This window comes from Hermetia illucens, chromosome 2 (genome assembly GCF_905115235.1).
Source record: "Hermetia illucens chromosome 2, iHerIll2.2.curated.20191125, whole genome shotgun sequence".
Lineage (NCBI taxonomy): Eukaryota > Metazoa > Arthropoda > Insecta > Diptera > Stratiomyidae > Hermetia > Hermetia illucens.
This window is the reverse complement of record NC_051850.1, coordinates 68,365,697-68,383,647: the sequence shown is the minus strand read 5'-3', so window position 1 is coordinate 68,383,647 and position 17,951 is coordinate 68,365,697. Positions and strand designations below refer to the sequence as shown.

At 38.4% G+C, this 17,951-nt stretch overlaps 1 protein-coding gene and 1 long non-coding RNA gene across 3 annotated transcripts in view; one reads left to right on the top strand and one right to left on the bottom strand.

Moving 5' to 3' along the window:
- LOC119647644 (zinc finger MIZ domain-containing protein 2) overlaps positions 1-4,402 on the top strand; it is a 209,867-nt gene extending 205,465 nt beyond the window's left edge. For both annotated transcript variants that reach the window (XM_038048707.1, XM_038048706.1), the window contains exon 13: positions 3,705-4,402. In XM_038048707.1, coding sequence (XP_037904635.1) covers positions 3,705-3,839 — 135 coding nt within the window. In that variant the 3' untranslated portion in view covers positions 3,840-4,402. The remainder of the gene's footprint in view (positions 1-3,704) is intronic.
- Positions 4,403-4,414: 12 nt separating this feature from the next.
- Positions 4,415-5,387, bottom strand: LOC119647645. The gene is made up of 3 exons (XR_005248914.1): positions 5,191-5,387; positions 4,874-5,086; positions 4,415-4,549 (listed from the first exon to the last, which is right to left on the bottom strand). It is a non-coding gene; the product is annotated as an uncharacterized LOC119647645 (long non-coding RNA).
- Between the last annotated feature and the right edge of the window lie 12,564 nt (positions 5,388-17,951).

Sequence of the window (17,951 nt, the reverse complement as noted above, 5' to 3'; positions counted from 1 at the left end):
TCATCAATTTAATCCCCTTCAAAGTACGTTTCGACCATTCCTCGAAACATTGCTAAAAGTCGTATCCCGGTATAGCCTTCAAAGCGCTCAGCGCTTCATGTTGAATTTCTTGAATAGATTCAAATCTGTGTCCCCGGAGTGTTTTTTTTTATTTTGGGAAATAAGTAGAAGTCATACGGAATTGAGTCAGGTGAATAAGGCGGTTGTGGAACTATATGAGTGTAATTTTTGGCAAAAAACACAAAGGATGAATCCGTGTGAGACTGTGTATTATCATGATGCAAAAATCACGCATTCTCTTTCCATAAATCCAGTCTCTTCTTGCGAATAGAAAGAGAGGAGTAATTTCTTTTCAAATGGGCTTGATTAGTATGTTTCGAAACTATATGATATTGAGTGAATCATAGGGGAGTGGGGCCTCAAAATATATGCCCTAGAAAGTAAAACAGGTCTCGTTCTCGGAATTGAAAAATTTGAAAAAAATCACAATGGTGCACTTATGTAAAATCTAGGCCTCAAAATACATCCCATTACGACATCTATTCAAATAAAATTAATAATAGCATACTACCATATTTTAGAAAATTTACCTGAAAGTCCCCCTTAAATTCATCCTAGAAGTACAAAATCTATTACCGTTATAAGTAATAATATAGTACACAAGTAATAGTATAGTACATAATTTTGAAAATGAGGGAAGGCCAACTATTATTAATCAAGTTGTGGAAGCTCTAAGTTGTGTATTTCATGGGAATTTATCGCAATCTAAGATGTTAGAAGAGCAGGTAAAACGATGATGTAAACTCCACACACTGAAGAAAAATGTTTCGACGTTTGTAAATGTGGTCAGTCCAGAAGGACCGAGAACGGAAGCCAGCCTACTTCCTATTGATCAAGTTTTCGAGGTGTTCCTTAATGCATTTCAAACCGATTTTCGATAATATATTCGCCATAGCCAGCAAGAACTTCTGCAGTTGCCACATTCAAGGCGGATGTCCTTCTTTGGAAGGTGGTTAAAGTTTGGGTCGTCTACGCAGTAAGAAAGCATTGTGATTTGAGTAGCCGACACTCTGTTTCCCCCGAGAAGATACAGTAGCGACACTCAAATGGAGGTGGCCCTTTTCGAGGCCGATATCAACATGGCAGCAAACAATTTCTGAAACTGTTGCTAATCTGAATCTGATTAAATGTTCGTAGCCAGTCAGGCGAAACTGACCTTGTGATTGGTACTGTGTTCGAAGAGTGTTCCACCGATGATGAGGCGGTGAAAGTTTGAAATGTCTACAAACCTTTCTTTGCTATTACAGTCGTCAACATCATGCCTCTCCATCACATGCCCGAGCACGGTGTTGTCAGAATCCACTTTGGCATTCCGATCACCCACCACGATCACAATATCATCTTTAGGAAATCTCGCCTAAACTGCATGTAACTGCTCGTAGAAAACATATTTTTCCATATCGGAAATCTCTGTTAATGCTTGTGTGTGTGTTTGAGGTAGGGGAGAAGCCTCTGACTGAACACGCAAACTGTAAGAGCCGATTTTACTCGACTCCTCAGTCTAATGAACTATCTCAGATACGTCAGTTTTTGAAGACAACTTTAACTAATGCTACTGACATTCCAATTGCTCAACCCCGTTCGGACATGGGGGAAATTGAATCCTCTTTTGTTAGGGCATCCGCGATTTCATTTCCCTCTACACCACAATGACCAGGTACTTAAAGTAGCTCCACCATATTGAATCTCGGCTCAGTTTCTATATTCCTGAATTATTTTTGAGGTGATCAAAGAACTACGCAACGCTTCGAAGAGATGCACCTGTCCTTCAATCGCTCGCCAATCACTCACTCACTTAGGATCGCCCAAAGGGAAAGCTCACTTCTCGTTTTTATTCGAGAAGTAGACCATCGGTGTAGAAGACCTCCATATATCCCATCACGCATTCCTTTGGTACTCACCAGTTTTCTCTTCGTTTCAGGGTAACTTCATATCTATTACTAAACAGATGAATGGGAACCGGGGAGTCGGAAGGCATTGTAGAAACTGGGGTCAGTTCTCCCAATAACTTTTCCAATGCTCTGTGCCCCTTATTTTGCGTTATTTCCTCATAGATCTAAGTGAATTAGTCTATGAGCCGCTCTCATTGCAGTGCTTTGAATGAATATATCGAATATTCGTTGATGCTTAGTACTGCACAATTGTTACGTTCTTTAACTTAGGCCGGAATCTTGCAATCAAGATCCTATAAGAAAACCGTCAGCAGCAGTCCGGCAACAGATTCATCTCTGCAGCCAATAAATTTTCCAAAATGCAAAAGTTTAGTACTGCAAGAGGGAGAGAAGTATTTCTCAGAGTCACGCCGTCTCACTTCGCTTAGTTTTGTTTAAGCCCAGAATGTTCAGTTCATATCGCTAGAATTCTCGCTCAATTTAGAGAAAGCACATTCTGAGGGCCCTCGATGCCATGTCAGAGAGCGTTCGCACATTGCAGCAACTATTTTGGATAGAAAAATGTCGTAGTGGTCCGTTTTTACCGGAAAAATTGTTGACATTTCGGTGGGAATAAATTTTCTAACTTTGTAGGTTGCCGCTATAAATTTTTATCCCTCCCCATTCAACAAAGTTTCCACTGGTGTTGGAAAGAGCGCTGGCGTCTTCTTAATAGGGACGATATCGTGCGCAATTACACACAATTGTAGGCGTAAAACTAATCTCTCTAGTTTTATTTTCTACTTTTGACACTTATAGCTTTCTCAACGCCCATTTGACTGTTTAAAGATTTCGTTCAATTTGATCGGGTGTTACGGAGAACAGTGTAAGTGGTCCACTTTGAATGAATTGCAAGTTTGTCATTATCATTTATGAGCAGCTGTTTGATACAATTATGAAATTTTGTCCTTTCGTTTATTCTACAAAGTCTATGTGCACTAGCAACTATGTGATCCAAGTGTTGACGTGCTTTCGTTGATGTTAAGGCTGTTTGCATACACTTGTTACATGTCTTCACATAGCACTCAATGGCTACTGAAGCGGCGAGCCAATAAAAATTCATCCACGTTAGTTGCTTCGCTCGGTGGATTCCTGGATATGCCACTTTCAACTTGGAAGGAACTTCTTGTTTGAGTTTTTTTGGAAACAGGTTTTGGCGGTTGTATTAGTGCTTGAGTACTCCACACTCGCTGCCTTGTAACCCCATGGCAAGAACGGTTGAGCTTGTCCCATGTGACCTTACTAAACTTAAAGCAGTTCATTTGCTCACACCATGTTGCGATCTTACCTGTTGCCTGGACTAGATATGACAATGTATCAATTCAGTACTGAATAGATGTTTAGCAGCCCGAGATGGGGTGTTGTATTGTTCCTCTATAGTTGCAGGTAATAATGGATTCTTCCTCGAATCTTAGATAGTCCAAGTCACTCATTGCAGAGTAAGAACCTTTCTATCCCACCAACAAAACAGTAAAGTTCTAATCTCAATTCCTATCAATTTGACCACCCCCGAGATAAAGTAAAACCCACAACATATTCAAATATTCATTTTTGAGTCACAGCAATACTTGTAGAATATATGTATTGTATATATATGTATGTAATCTAGAGGGTTCTCGTTAAATATGTTTTTCGTGTTATAATATACTAGAATAGTATCAACACAGTAATGACTACAATTTTCATTGATTTGACCCATCTTTTTAATTTCAGCTAAACCTGGACAGTGTGGTCGACCCCATGGAAATTCTAACGTATTTGGACCCACCGGACCTCAACACACCACCATCGAGTGGTTCTAGCAATAATAACAATCAGGACGATATTTTGGCATCGCTGTTTGACTAAGAGTCCCCCCTTTGTTTCGGTACTAACATCAGCTTCAAGGAAACAGATAACAAATCAAAATGAAATGATATGCATGTACATAGCACAAACTTTCATAGTTTAGGACTACGTAGCACCTAAGTAAGATGAAGCATACAAGAACTATATGAAAACGGTGTAGAAACTTAAATCTAGAAATACTTATAAATGTAAAAATTCTCAACAATTGTGATTAAGTGATTTAAATCTGGTTATAAGCAGATGAGAAATTATGTTAATATTATAATTAGTCGAATCACTGAACATTAAATTAAATTGACTTTTGAATTGCTAAAATGTTCTCTCCATTCTCTTCTGTTTGTAGTGAAAAGTAATATTTAACCAGTAATTATATAATTAGAAAATCTGAAACTTAAAAAATGGTCTGAAAATGTGTGGAGGGCACCAATTGCGAATGCGACTGGATGAGCCTGTGTAAAAACGAATGAGAGAATGTGTGGTATGATAAGTGAAACTGAGATCAGAAATGAATTGTATAAATTATAAATATCCTAATACAAAACAAGAAATCATATAGAGAAAAATATATTTTATTTCTTCGATCTTTACATAATGTTCTGTATTCTATTCTTTCCACGGTTTAATGGTCACAATATTGATTTTCGTGAAAAAATGCCAGGAGCTTAATTGAGGGAAAACCAGTGAACTGATATCGACGAGACATGAATTTCCTGCAAGTATAAGTAAAGGCTTGGTGAACTTATGGTGAGAATAGAACCTGCATGTGATACAATTATTTTAATCAGCCACAAGAAGCAGCTAACAAGGTCGCGGCCTTGCACGATATCAAATTTCTTACAAAGCCGGACTTAAACCTTTACATTCTTTTGGCATTTGTAAAAAATAATGAAAGGTTTTATGGTTCCTTCACATAAGGAACTTTGGACAAACAGATTTAGGGATATTTATAATAGCATGTAACCACTAACAGTTATACTCCTTGTGGTAACGTTGGCATCTAATAATATTTTAAGCTACAAAACCAAACATTTTACCAAACTTTCTAGTTTTATTTCCAATTTTTTTCGTTTGTTCCGTTATTCCGTTCGTGAATGGAAAGGAAAAGTTTGCATTTTAAAAATGTTGGTTTCCCAAAATAGAGTTGATTACATTCAGATGGGTGTTCCTCTTGATACTTTTCGATATTTCAACAAATGTCGGAAATGTCGCATGACGTCTTTTGCCTTTTGAAAGCGCCTCCTTATTGTCTAGAACATTTTTCAAAGTAGGGGAAATTGACGAAAATGAGTACCTAACAACAAACTACGTCTATACCCATACAGGAAGCTGCACTCAGAAAAACGCTACTTACACACGGAAGGGGGTTTTGGTTGCCTTAATCAAGTTTGCTAGTGGATATATATACATATTTCCAAGAGCCGATCAATATGTTACGCGCCATCATTCACGGTATTTCGAAATGTGTTCCAGTCTCTCCTCCCCCTGTCTCCCCTCCACAATTTACTAAGAAGTTTGCACCCCTTCTCCTCGGTTCTAAGCCATGTAGTTCTACGTACCCACTCTATGATCTATGCATTGCCATTCTCGTCCGTCTACCGATATAACTTTTGGTTTGATATTATTTCTGACAGGGGTACTCCATTAGCCTGACACCCAGGGGTCGATTTCAAGTTTTTATTATTTAAACGTTTTTTAGTTATGTTTTAAGTATGTGCTGCGAAAAAGAGCTAACCGATATAGAAAAAGATCGCATTGCTGCATAGTTACTCAATGATTGAAGAACACATATTTTCAAATTGACGTGTCTTTTAAAATATCGGGGACAGCTTTCTCCACCCGAAGTAGCCTGCAGTAGGCTGCAGATTTAAGACTTAAGTTCTTAGTTGCAAAGTAGCAAATTACCGCCGCTAGAAAAGTGTTGATCACCGATGTAATTCATAGGTGTTGTATACGTAGGTCGAATGAGATTAGCTTGATGGCGGTCGTACCACTCGCAGCACCATGGGGAGATGACCTATGAAAAATGCACTCCCGCTAGCTTAAATGATATTTCCGTCGTTTTCGTCATATACAAATAAGCAGCCTGTAGAGAATTAAATTGACGTTCTCGATTGGGCTGCTTCTGGTCTCAAGACGCTAGTCCATAATTGTGCAAATTATGTAGATAAAAGGCAAAACGAAACTATAGAGTTTCAGCTGTTCAATTCCTTTTAACCTGGTCAATGATCGTGCAATGCTCGGATTTACTTGTTCGCAAATATATGGAAAATTGATAAAGACAAAACTTATGTCTCTTAAAAATTTAAAGCAAAGGCCCTGGGGTGCTAACGATTTAATTGCATCTATTGACTACAGATTAAAACCACCTAAATATTGCAGTCCTCTGAAAGTTTGGCGAGGAAAGCGTCTTCAACTTAAGATTTCATCCTGTTTTTTTTTTTTAGATGCCTTGAATTCTGTCTAGTGCATCTATCCTTAGAATTTCTGCTCTTTTTCCATTCTTTTTACTTCTCTAGCGATGATAATCCTTCTTTTGTTTCTTCTTTTCATATGACCACTTCAACCTTGACATAAAAAAATGCCTCAAAGATTCCGCTGCCTTCCTGTTGTTGGCAGTATGGTGTCATGGTTTAACATTTAAATAGAGTTCTTTAATGCTAAACTCCAATTAATTCCACCCCAGCTTTCCACCTACCCATTAAGGAAACAACTCCCTCAAAGGGTATTGAAGCTAGTCTCAAATCATTCACAATTTTGAGAGAGAATTTTCAACGAAGTTAACTCGGATCTTTCACGATATACTGAGACATATACATACGCGCAGTTGGGAAATAATATTTCGTAGAGCAAATTCTAAATATAATCAAAAAGCTAACATTTAGAAATATTTGAATTGAATTTTTGTTTAGGCTTTTAATAAAAAGAATATTCTACCTGTCTGTCCCGTGACCCATGAGGTTAATGTATTGCTGTGTCGGTGTGTCGATGTCACCTAGGTGGTCCTCTTATGTGTGTTTCACCATCCTATCCTAGCAGGAAACGGATGCATCCGCAAGATTGATCTTGGATGCATCTGCTTATTCTGCCTCCTAGGAGAGCAAACATTTATCAATCGGCGAGAATGTTGCACGTGTTTGCTTCCACCAAGCTACCTTTAGAGGAATTTTGAAGCATCATTCACTCAGTGATTCTATTAAAATCCATTACCATTAATCCGAAACAAATGTTGGAGGAAGCTCTGCTTTTGGTTTCCGCTGGGATATGGGCAGACGTAGACAGCTGTGCAATGTCTATTGTTATAACAGATGCTGCCACGTGCCCCACCTCCCCTCCGATAATTCGCAACCAGATTGGCGCACATCAATGCATTGCATCATATACAAGAACACGAACCGCGCGGAACTTTTGTCGCGCAACTCCTCTCGCGTTCGAAAATGTGCGATGATTTTCCGTCACCATAGTCGAACTCATGTGCTTTTTGGCAAATTCATGTCTAACATTCACATGATGTTTAAAAAGTAGCTTGCACTTAGATTTTTTCCGGGGTTCCGAGTTGTTTCAGGGAGTTCTAATTTTTGCTATATTCGAGTTATATTCAAATTAATGATCGTTGCTACTGGCTACTGATCAATGTATATTCTTCTCCACTTTTTGCCAAGAATCCATCCGGTAACTTCAGCATAACTGAATGCATCACGTAGGAAAAGTAGATGTGAAGGCATGTTGACAAATTCTTGTTATATATTTTAAATTTATTGCAAAATCGAATCAAGTTGCATATGTTAATAAATGAAATGGCATTTCCATAGCTGCATATTTTGTATCTTGATTTTGATTGTCTATGTCTGCTAGAATTTCACATTTTTGTCTATTTTTCGACTAGCTATCTAGCTAGCTGATCGTGGTCGGCCTAGGCAATCCAATCAATTTTGTTGTAATTTTATATTTTGCTGTAAGTGTAATGGATCACAAGTTGCATTATTTTAAAGTAAAACATAAAAGAAAAGGTAAAAGGTTGCTGATGCAACCTTACCTTCTAGGACCTTCTAGGTGCAGACTATCACCCGATGTTCCTCCCCCTACTCCCTCCTTGGTTGAGGTTGTCAATAAATATAACACCAATATTAAACCTGGTCCCGATGAGCTTCCCAAACTCTTCCTAATTCACTGTAACCCACTATTTGTGTATCTAACATCTCCGCTTCGATATCAATTCCAGTGTTAGCTAGTGAGAGCTCTTGTTAGGGTGAATTACATAACAATACAATCGAAGAGATGCAATTGTCCCATAATGGATGCAACCCCGCTCCTCATTTCGGTTGTGATCATGATTTGTTACGCCACTGGTCCAACGCAACATCTTCTCCATTATGATGAAGTGCCATTCATTGCCTTTGATAGTCGGTCAGGCTAACCGACGACACTACGGTAGATTTTGGAATTGAGACGTATGCTGATGCATTGAACACAAACAATCCCAGTTGCTGCGCTAATGTGATGAGCATTTTCATAGTACTCTCAATCTCTCTTACCCGCCGAATCTTGCTCGATATGTGTACTTTTCCAAGCTATGTGGATATTAACTTGCGAAATTTTTCATGATGGACTCAGTGCTGACATTTTTGGAATTTGCGAAGCTCTATGAATACTTTCACTCCCTGATTGCAAGATTGTGCCAGTCCCACAACGCTCCACAGTTTAGCTCCCTTCACTCTTTCGCTCTTTTATTAGTGCTTAGTGTAAAATATGTTACTTACTTTCTCCTCTCCCTTAGGATAATTCGTAATTGGGAAATCGTTCTCCTGTGTACCATTTCTTTATATAAGTGAATAAATAAATAACTAGACAAGGCCCGAATTTGTATGGGACAAAACAAAGTAAAATGTGGAACTAATTTAATCTGGTACACAAATGCGTTTTGTTCATCTTGGCATAGAATTAATTATATGCATTCTTTTGTGCGACTGTCGATGGCCGAGTTGGTTCAGTGTCAGTCTCGTCATAGATGTTTGTATTCGTCTTTGCGTTGCCCCCTGCTGTAGGCTTATTACTTGCAGAACATGATAATAATGTAACTAAAACATAGTCTCAATGAATGGGTGTCCTATACTACATAGGAGTGGACAAGGAGTATAAAGTACTTCTATTTGTGTGCTGATCTGATGGTATGATTCCATGAGGTTGCATACTGGTGGTTGCATATATAATAACAATCTCTAATAATAGTGGAGTATCAAATAATATATGTAACGTAAGAAGATAAATATCGATCGAAAAAACCCTTGATTTGTTTTAGTCAACAAGAAAGTTAACTTTTTTGAATACCCACGGTTTTTAAGTTTTTCAAACTACCGAATTCATTTGTACAGCTCGTATTTGAGGACGACAGAAAGGTTGTTTCATCTTTAGCAAATTTTAAACCAGGAATACTAGCTTCCATTGGATGAGCTACTGTTTCTTAGGGTAAAGCCGTCAAAACACTTTCTTTTGTTGCGTTGGATACATGGTCGACTTTATTCAGCTCAACATCAAAATAACATGAAAGCGTCCTCCAATTTCTTACACCTAAAAGAATTTGACCGTCGGTGTCGATTGGATCTTCCCATCTTTTCGTCGATATAATAATAATCGGTGGGGCAACAATCCATATTGGATCAGGGCCTTGAAGTGTGTTAGAGCACTTCATTCAAGACCGTAACGGTACACAACAGTAGTACACTGCAGAAGGCAATGTGGTGAGCATTGCGTTCACCCGGGATTATTACCCTGATTTGACTTAGGTACGCATTCACAGCTGGGTCGACTGGTATCCGACGTCAAATAACGATACAAATCCCACTGCCACCAGTAAGATTTGAACCGCGACCTTCCTTACGACAGCTTTGTGCTCTAACCACTCAACTAGTCTAGTGATTGGACTTAAATAATTATGGTCCCATAGTATCGATGAGGAGCTTCCAGACTACATGCTCGATTAAACCCATTTGAATAATGGGCTAGTTCGCGTGCTCAGGCTATCGTACCTGTCGTCGTCGATTTCTTGAGCCGTCAATTTTGTTCTTCCAGCAAATCTCTAAACCCGTCTGTAACTTTATTATACAATATTTTTCCTTAAGAATGTGTTGTGTTCTAGTAGAAGTCAATGATAGAGTTCCATCAACAACATCAAATGTTGCCTACATTTTAAAACATTGTCATTGTTTTTCAAGAACTGGGCGGACGTAGCGAACTTTTCAAGTATATCAAAAGTCTCTCTTTCTGAATTGTTTCCTTTCGCAGGGTAATGATGTTTTTATTGCCGGTAGACTGAATCGGGGCCGCGTATTTGGGAAGAAACAGCCGTCCACCTCGACGGCCCAATTTTGTTCGCGGTTATCGACGACTTCGGGGATTATCCTGAATGAAAATCAGATTTATAACTTTTAATCTGTGTTACATTAACACCCCAATTAAAACACCTACTTTCTTAATCTATTGAATTGGTTACTTCCTTGCCATATCAACGAAAGTAAAGTCGACTATATCGAGTATGGAAGACCTACTTTCTTAACTTATTGCATTAATTGAAAGTTAGGTTCACAACTATTAATTAAAATTAAAAATCCGAATTCGCTGCTTTTTACTTTATCAAAAAGTTTTTATTCATTGTAAATATGCATATTTCAGGGCTAGTTGTCGCCCTTCCCAATGCTACGTTAGGATTTGAATGAGGAAAGTAATGCAAAATCATCCTATTTATGCTAAGAAACCGATTAAGTAATTAAATCCTCATTAACCACTTCTCCTGATTACGCGTCTTGCTTGTGGAGCATGAATATCCAATACTTTGGTCCTTGTTGAAAAGTGCCTCTTTCTGTGTTCTGTAAATTTCCATACTTCCTGCCACGTCCAATTTTCTTTCATTCCTAATGTGTTTCACTAATCTTACGTACCCCTTTTTTCGGACAAATGTACCTCCCTCAGATGCTCCCAAGAGATGTTTCCACATTCCTTGTTGTCGGACCGATGGGCACTTTGTTTCAATGGGCGGAGGAAAGTTTGTATATTCCAAATTTGGTCATTTGGTTGATTCCAGAAAAGTATCATATGTTTTCCCAGCTTTCGCGTCAACGAATTGGTTAAATTGCAACGCTATTCTCCTTTTAAGCTGTTGATCCGAAGTAAGCTTGGTGAGCGGTTGCCTCCTCTTACGTTTGTTAATCAAACTGCTGATGGTCCGGGCGGTATACATACCTGTTTAGTCTGGCGATATCCAAAATGTGTTTATTCTTTCATCATGCCTTCTGAGAATATGAGAAAGTTAGCATTGGGTAGATCATTTTCTTGAAAGAGGCGACTTTATGTTGATGAGCGTGGTTCGAAGTGTGAGGAATGATTTGTTTGGTATCCTTCGGTTTCCTGTGCATCTCCATCTTAGAGGAGGAACATGTCATTACTATATCCGATGGCTTTGGGGGATGGAATTCTAACTTCCCTTTGATACGTTTTTTCACGATAAGTAAGGAAAAGGAATGGATTCTTAAATAATGCTTATAATTGAACGGACTAGCAAATGGGTTTAAGTAAATCCGAATATTCCTTGCAGTAGACCGAACGTGGATTTAAAGGAGAAAAGAAAATTGAAGTAAACTATAAAGCTTTTGGCACACAGAAAGCAATTTGTCGTGGCGATTAGAGATCCCGTCGATCGGCAATATGGGATAATCACACACAACGCGATATCTTGTAAGCGATCCAGTACTGTGATTACTTTCTAACGAGTAGCTTTAATAGCTTCGAATATTTTTCATAAATTTTGAGTATGAGTAAATAATCTCTTCTTCATTGGCTAAAAATTTGGTGAAAAGAAGCAAATACAGTATTTCGGGGACCAACTTAAGTCCCCGAAATATTGTATTTGCGTTTTTTTTCACTAAATTCTTAGCCAATAAAAGAAATAATCTTCTAAATCCGTCCATTTTATTTAAACTTTGGCTAACTACCCAACTCCTAACTCCCCTTTTTGTTTTAACACTTCAATGCAACAGAAGAAAAATACAATCTTGGATGCAGGGGAGATAAATAGGAAAGCAGAATACTTGGAAAATACTGTCGTCTTCGTTGTGAACTGCTACTACAGGAAGATAGATTTTTCTAATATTTCAATTTGTCTTCAGAAATTTTCAAAGAATTTTAACACTTTTCTAAGATTTTACTAATTTATCATAGAAATTCTCTCCCATTAGCACCTCTGTATCTCCGAACATTGCACTGAACAAATCGCATACCAGTTCTGTTTTCTCCTATTAACGATAAAAATCTGCTGCTTTATTTCAGTATTTTTTGATTTTTTTTTTTTGCTGCTGAACTATGTCAGGTTCAAAGTAACAACAGGCAGCCAAATGACTGCAATGAAGGGGAAATTTCGATGCCGATCGTATTCTATTGAGTTTGGCGGTATATATGCATAGGTAGTGAAGAGTCTTCCACACAATAGAAGGAACACTTCTTGGCGCCTTTTGCATAGACGTAGGATACGAATGTCATCCGTTTTCCTGATCAGAATCATTTTGAGAATTGTAGATGTTATTTCTCCCCATATGCTCCTTGCGGTAGTGGGAATTTATAATTGGCTAAACGATTCGTTTCTTTGTGTGTCTGTTCATTACACTAGAAAAAAATGTATGCGTTACAAAATTAGTACTGACATTCAATTGGCATCTGTGTCTGGCCCCCGTAGCTTCCAACATATCGAAAGAGAAATATGACCGAGAGCTAAGAATATAAGCAAATGCTATCAAGACAGTTTTGCAGGAATCAGTCCTCCCTCTACTCCTGCGATTATACATGAAAATTCTATTGGATGTTAGGCATTGGAATGAAAGTGAGCACTTTCTGTGGGCACTAAAGTAATTTGTTCCTTAAGTCAATGAATATTTCGTTGACAAAAAAGTGAAAACATCTAATATCGTTGTAGAAAATTTGTAGAAGCTGAAAAGCGAGAACATAATAATAACAATGTAAAAACTAAAAAATATACATATATTTACATATTACATAAATATATTTAAAAGTTAACATATTGGAGAATATATATTTATATAACGCTTTCTGTTTTTCTAACTATATTTTCAAAAATTAAGATACAAAGCAAGTATGAAATCAAAACATGTTTGAGTGAAAACATAAAACTGTATTTTACTAATATTGTACACACTAAAAATGAAATAAATACAAAACCCAATGGTGGTTATGCAAGACCTGCTAAAAGACACCAGGACCGAAATAACTCGGATATCGGACGCTTTGAATATCCTTCACTGAAATTTGAATCTTTGAACAGTGGAGTCTCGAGTGGCATCCAGGATCAGCAAAACAATAGCCCCGTTATCTTGATTTCTAAATTGAAAACCGACAGAAAATGATCTAAGTTTTATATCACGGTCAGACACGGAACTGATGCCAGTAAAGCATATGCAAATTCACCCTTTTCAGCTGTTAACATTGCCTGGACGCAGCCCTCGATTTAGTGAAAGCATCGCAAGTCCTTTTATAGTACGCTGTAAATATTTGTAAGAACGTCGGCTGTATAAAATCCCCAAGAAAAGCTATACAAATCGCAATTGATTATTGATAAGCAACAGTAAATATAGGAAAAGTTTAAATGGAAATATCTCGCACATTAGAAGTTATGATCCCCAGTGAAGCATTTGGAGTATTTGTAACATATTGAAGTAGCGGAAAACTGGAGAAGGTAACTTTAGCAAAACAAAAGCATTAAACCAAAATCAGGAATTATAAATTCATAAAAGTATCGATCTTAATGTAATTATATTAAAGTAACATTAAACTGTGAATTCAATCATGATAAATCCGAGCAAGCCACACCTAATATTAATTGCAATGTTTTTGTTGCGACCTTTTGTAATTTTTAGGGAATAATAATTTTCTTTGAACCGATTTTGTGCGCAGGCGGGAATTTTAGTTCAGTGAACCAAACCAGATCTTTTCGGTATTTATTTGAAAAGTGTGTATGGAAATGTATAACATACAAATAAACTGAAGAAAAATGATAAAGTTGTTTGATGTTATTGCAGATACCGCACTCTGCAACCAGAGATCTCTTTGAGGTCCCCTAGGTCTCTCTACTTTGTTAACCCACGCACTAACTACGAAGTCGGAGTTCTTCCGCTTCTTCTTCAATGCCGGGAATCCTGCGATCGAAAAATTTCAGCAGCTATTTACTGACCTCGTCCACTGAGCCCTCCCACCGTTTTCGTGGCTATCTCACTGGGCGGCGTTCGTCGGGTGTGCCTTTGAATACCCTGTTAGGTATCGCTTGTCGTCCATCAGTTCTACGTAACCGGTCTACTGCAATTTTCGTAGTTTTAGCATCCTCGATGCTGCTGGGTCGTCATAGAGATGGTACAACTCATGGTTGTATAAACTCGCCAGACAGCCCCATCTTTTACCGATCCAAGTATTCGACTTAGAACTTTACGTTCAAGTGTGTCGATAAACTTCTCCAACGCCTGCGTAAGAGTCCACTCTTCACAGCTGTACAGTAGCACAGGACGTATTATGATTTTGTAAATTCGGAGCTTATTTTCCTGTGCAAAATTAAACTCGCCCATTGCCAGGTTTTGTTGCATTAGCGACTGTCTTCTTGATCGGGGCTTGAATTTTGTTTTCTTTTCATTAATTCTTAGGCTGACTCCTTGCACTGCTTCATTTAGATGTAGGAATTAGATGTATGAATACTTCCTTGGCGCCTGGAATTGAACGTGCCAAGATGTTTATGTCGTAAGAGAATCCCACTATTTGCGAAAATTTGTAGAGCAATGATCCCGTGGTAACCAACTCTAGTTTGCGGATAACAAGGATTAGGTTAAGAAGCATGAAGGCGAGTCCATGTCCTTGATTTAATCCGCCGCTCCTTTAGAAGCACTGCTTTAACTCACCAAGCAATTTTACATGTGATTCAGTCTTAGCCATTGTCAGTTCGGTTACTCGTACCCGTTTTTCTGATAGGCGGAACCCGCATATGATACGGTATACTTCTTCTCGCTTAATGCTATCATACGCTCGAAGAAAATCAACGAAGCGGTGGTGCACACTGATATTGAACCCATAGTACTTTTCCAGTAGTTTTTTGACCGTGAAAATTTGGGCCATGGTTGATGGTCCTTTTCGAAAACCACATTGGTATTTACCAGTTAATTTGTCTCTATATGGCTCTAACCTAGCTTGGATGATTTTCGTTAGGATTTTGTAGGACCTGCAGAACAATGAAATGCCTCTGTAGTTGCCATAAGTAAGTTTATCCCCTTTTTTGTGTATGGGCCAAATTGCGCTCTTGTGCCAGTCGTCAGATAATTTTTCATTTGTTCAAATTTCCAAAATAAGTTTATCCAGGCAATTTCCTCCCCCCTGGGATACCATCGAATTCCGGGCCTTTATTCAGGTTTTGGTCGTGCAAGCCTGCTTTCAACTCTCTAATAGAAGGGGGTTCGACTAGTGTGTTGTTTGTAACTTCCGAGTTCGTCAAAGTTGTACTTCTGTATTCAATCCATTTTGAAGGTTTTGTGTCTGTCCGTCACACGCATTTTTCTCGGAGGTGGGTTTAGCGATTGTGAACGCTCACGCATATAGTAAGTTACATCCTTTTACGTCGAATTTAAGGGAGATGTAAACTTTTTTTTCATCAAATATAGTCATGTGGGGTATCAAATGGAAGGTCTCATTTCTTAAACGGACCCATTCTCAGAAACTACCCAACTGAAAAATTTTAAAAAAATCAAGATGCTGCTACTGTATGGAGCCTAAACTCCAAAGTACCCTCTATACCGATACCTGTTCAAATAAAGTTAATAAGATTACATTGAAAGTAGATATTTTCACATAATATATGCATATATTACGTGCTACATACTAATGGGACAAATGCACACTCAAATCTCTTTATAAAAGGAATACGCAAAACCTTTAATACCTGAAGCGTCTAGCTTCCGGTTTCCCGACTTGTTTCTTCATGTCGTCGGGGTTACCTAGGATGTTTCCTTGGTCGTCCTTACGGAGGCTTATCTGCTCGTATATTTTTATTGTTCATGCCGTTATCAAATTTTAATTTTCTGTCATTATTATATTTTCGCTGTTTTTTCCTGCGCGCTCGGTTTGCTATTCGCTTTAGCTCGACATAAGTTCCTTGTTTCCCCCCTGTGGGTCGTTCTATGTATTTACGGTACGCCACGTTCTTTTTATTGATTGCATCACGACATTCCTCGTCGAACCAATCACTGTGTTTTCTGCGGTTGTTTTTATTCCGTCTTTTAGCTTTGATCACGTTTCTTCGATGTAGAGTTCGGCTAGCGATGTACTATTCAAGGTTAGCTCTGTAGTGTATGCAGCCCTTATTCGCCTGTCTCCAAATTTATCAACGTCGAATTTCTGAGACCTGCTCTGCTTCGTGCGATGTGCTTTCGTTAGTCGACATCGAAGCTTTATCCTTACTAACATGTAGTCGGAATCAGAATTGGCCCCATGTAGTGACCTTACACCCGTAATGCTGATTTCAGCCCATTTTTCGATAAGAACATGGTCAAGTTGATTGAATGTGCGACCATTTGGCAATGCGCATGTCCTTTCGTGAATATCACACTATTTTTATGTCGTTAGAAGGCAGTGCATGGTAAACTCGTTCCAGGGTATTGTAGGACTCGTACTTGACAGCATCGTCTTTTTCTTCAGTTGTTGCGTGGCACTATCAATACGTTAAACAATTTTGTTTTGGTACGGATTGCACATAGTCATTCATTTATTGCTTTAAAGTCAATGACTCCATCTTTGAATTTGTTGGCCACGATGAATGCAACTCCAAGTTCTCTGCGTCCCGATTTTTTTCCGCTTGTGAATACTGTGTGCGAAGGTTTCTTGGGTCGCCAGGATGTTGATGTTGTATTCTGAAACTTCTTTGAGAAGTTCTCGTAGAGTTCTGATTCTATTTAAAGTGCGAACGGTTCAAGTCCCAAAAGAGTAAATCATATTTCATTTCTGAAGTCGTTGCTGTTGAATACGTCCGGCCCGAGGCTGTTGTCCTGGTTGCGAGCAGAAGGGTATTGCCAGGAAGGGTTGTCCGCCCCTGACGGGTAGATGAGAATATAGGGTCTCACATTCGCTACGACCGTCGTTGGCGTTAACCAGCAGGCACCGCGGGGAGATGACGGTTTGGTTTTGATGTTGAAAATGCAATCTTAGAAAATGTCGACATTGAAACTCACTATTACCTCAATGAACTGCAGCATTCATTTCTTCTCCGCACTTCTTCCTAAAATACCCAATTTCGGTAGCTACATTCCGCCTCCTCCACTAACTCTACTGAAGAATATCCAGTGACTCCATTGAAGAAAATCCACTGACTCCATTGATGAAGGCAGCATGTAGCTGCTGAAATACGTATTTGGAGAAATAAACAAAAATTATTCCCTGATTTTAAGGGAGAAGTTTTATTTTTATTTCAAAGAATTGAATAAGTACTGTCAGTGCAAATAATCCACCAGTTCTAGTTAATAGTAATAAAATGTGATTTTCTTTATTTTTTTGGTACAACATAGCACAACATAATAATAGTAACTTCTAGATATCTTCACGAGTAAATGAAATAGAAAAACTTGTCTAATTCCGATAAAAAAGCAAAGATCAAAGATTTATATATGCTGGCAATGCACTCCTTGATGGAGCATAGTGCGTTCGCTGAAATGCGCTTCAACTATTTCCAGAACTTTCTCAGAATTTCACACTCCTTCTATACTGTTCTGCGCCAAACCCTTTTGGGACGACCCACTCGCCGATCATCTTGAAGAGTGAATTACACTGCAAGGCGTAGCTAACAATGAAATGGTCGTTCGTGCTTAGTGTGTGACCTATTCATTTGCTACTTTCGTCTTCGCACCACCTTGTCCACAGATCACCAAGTTTTCTGTTGGAAGTAGTAACAGGTCAGCATATTCCTATTACGAAGATTTTGAGCTTTTGAGTAACAGTGCTATTCTCATACAGCAACAAAAAAGGACATTAGCACAGAACAGTTTCAACGTGATCTTGGGGTTGAGATAACTGCATTTTCATTTTTTACAT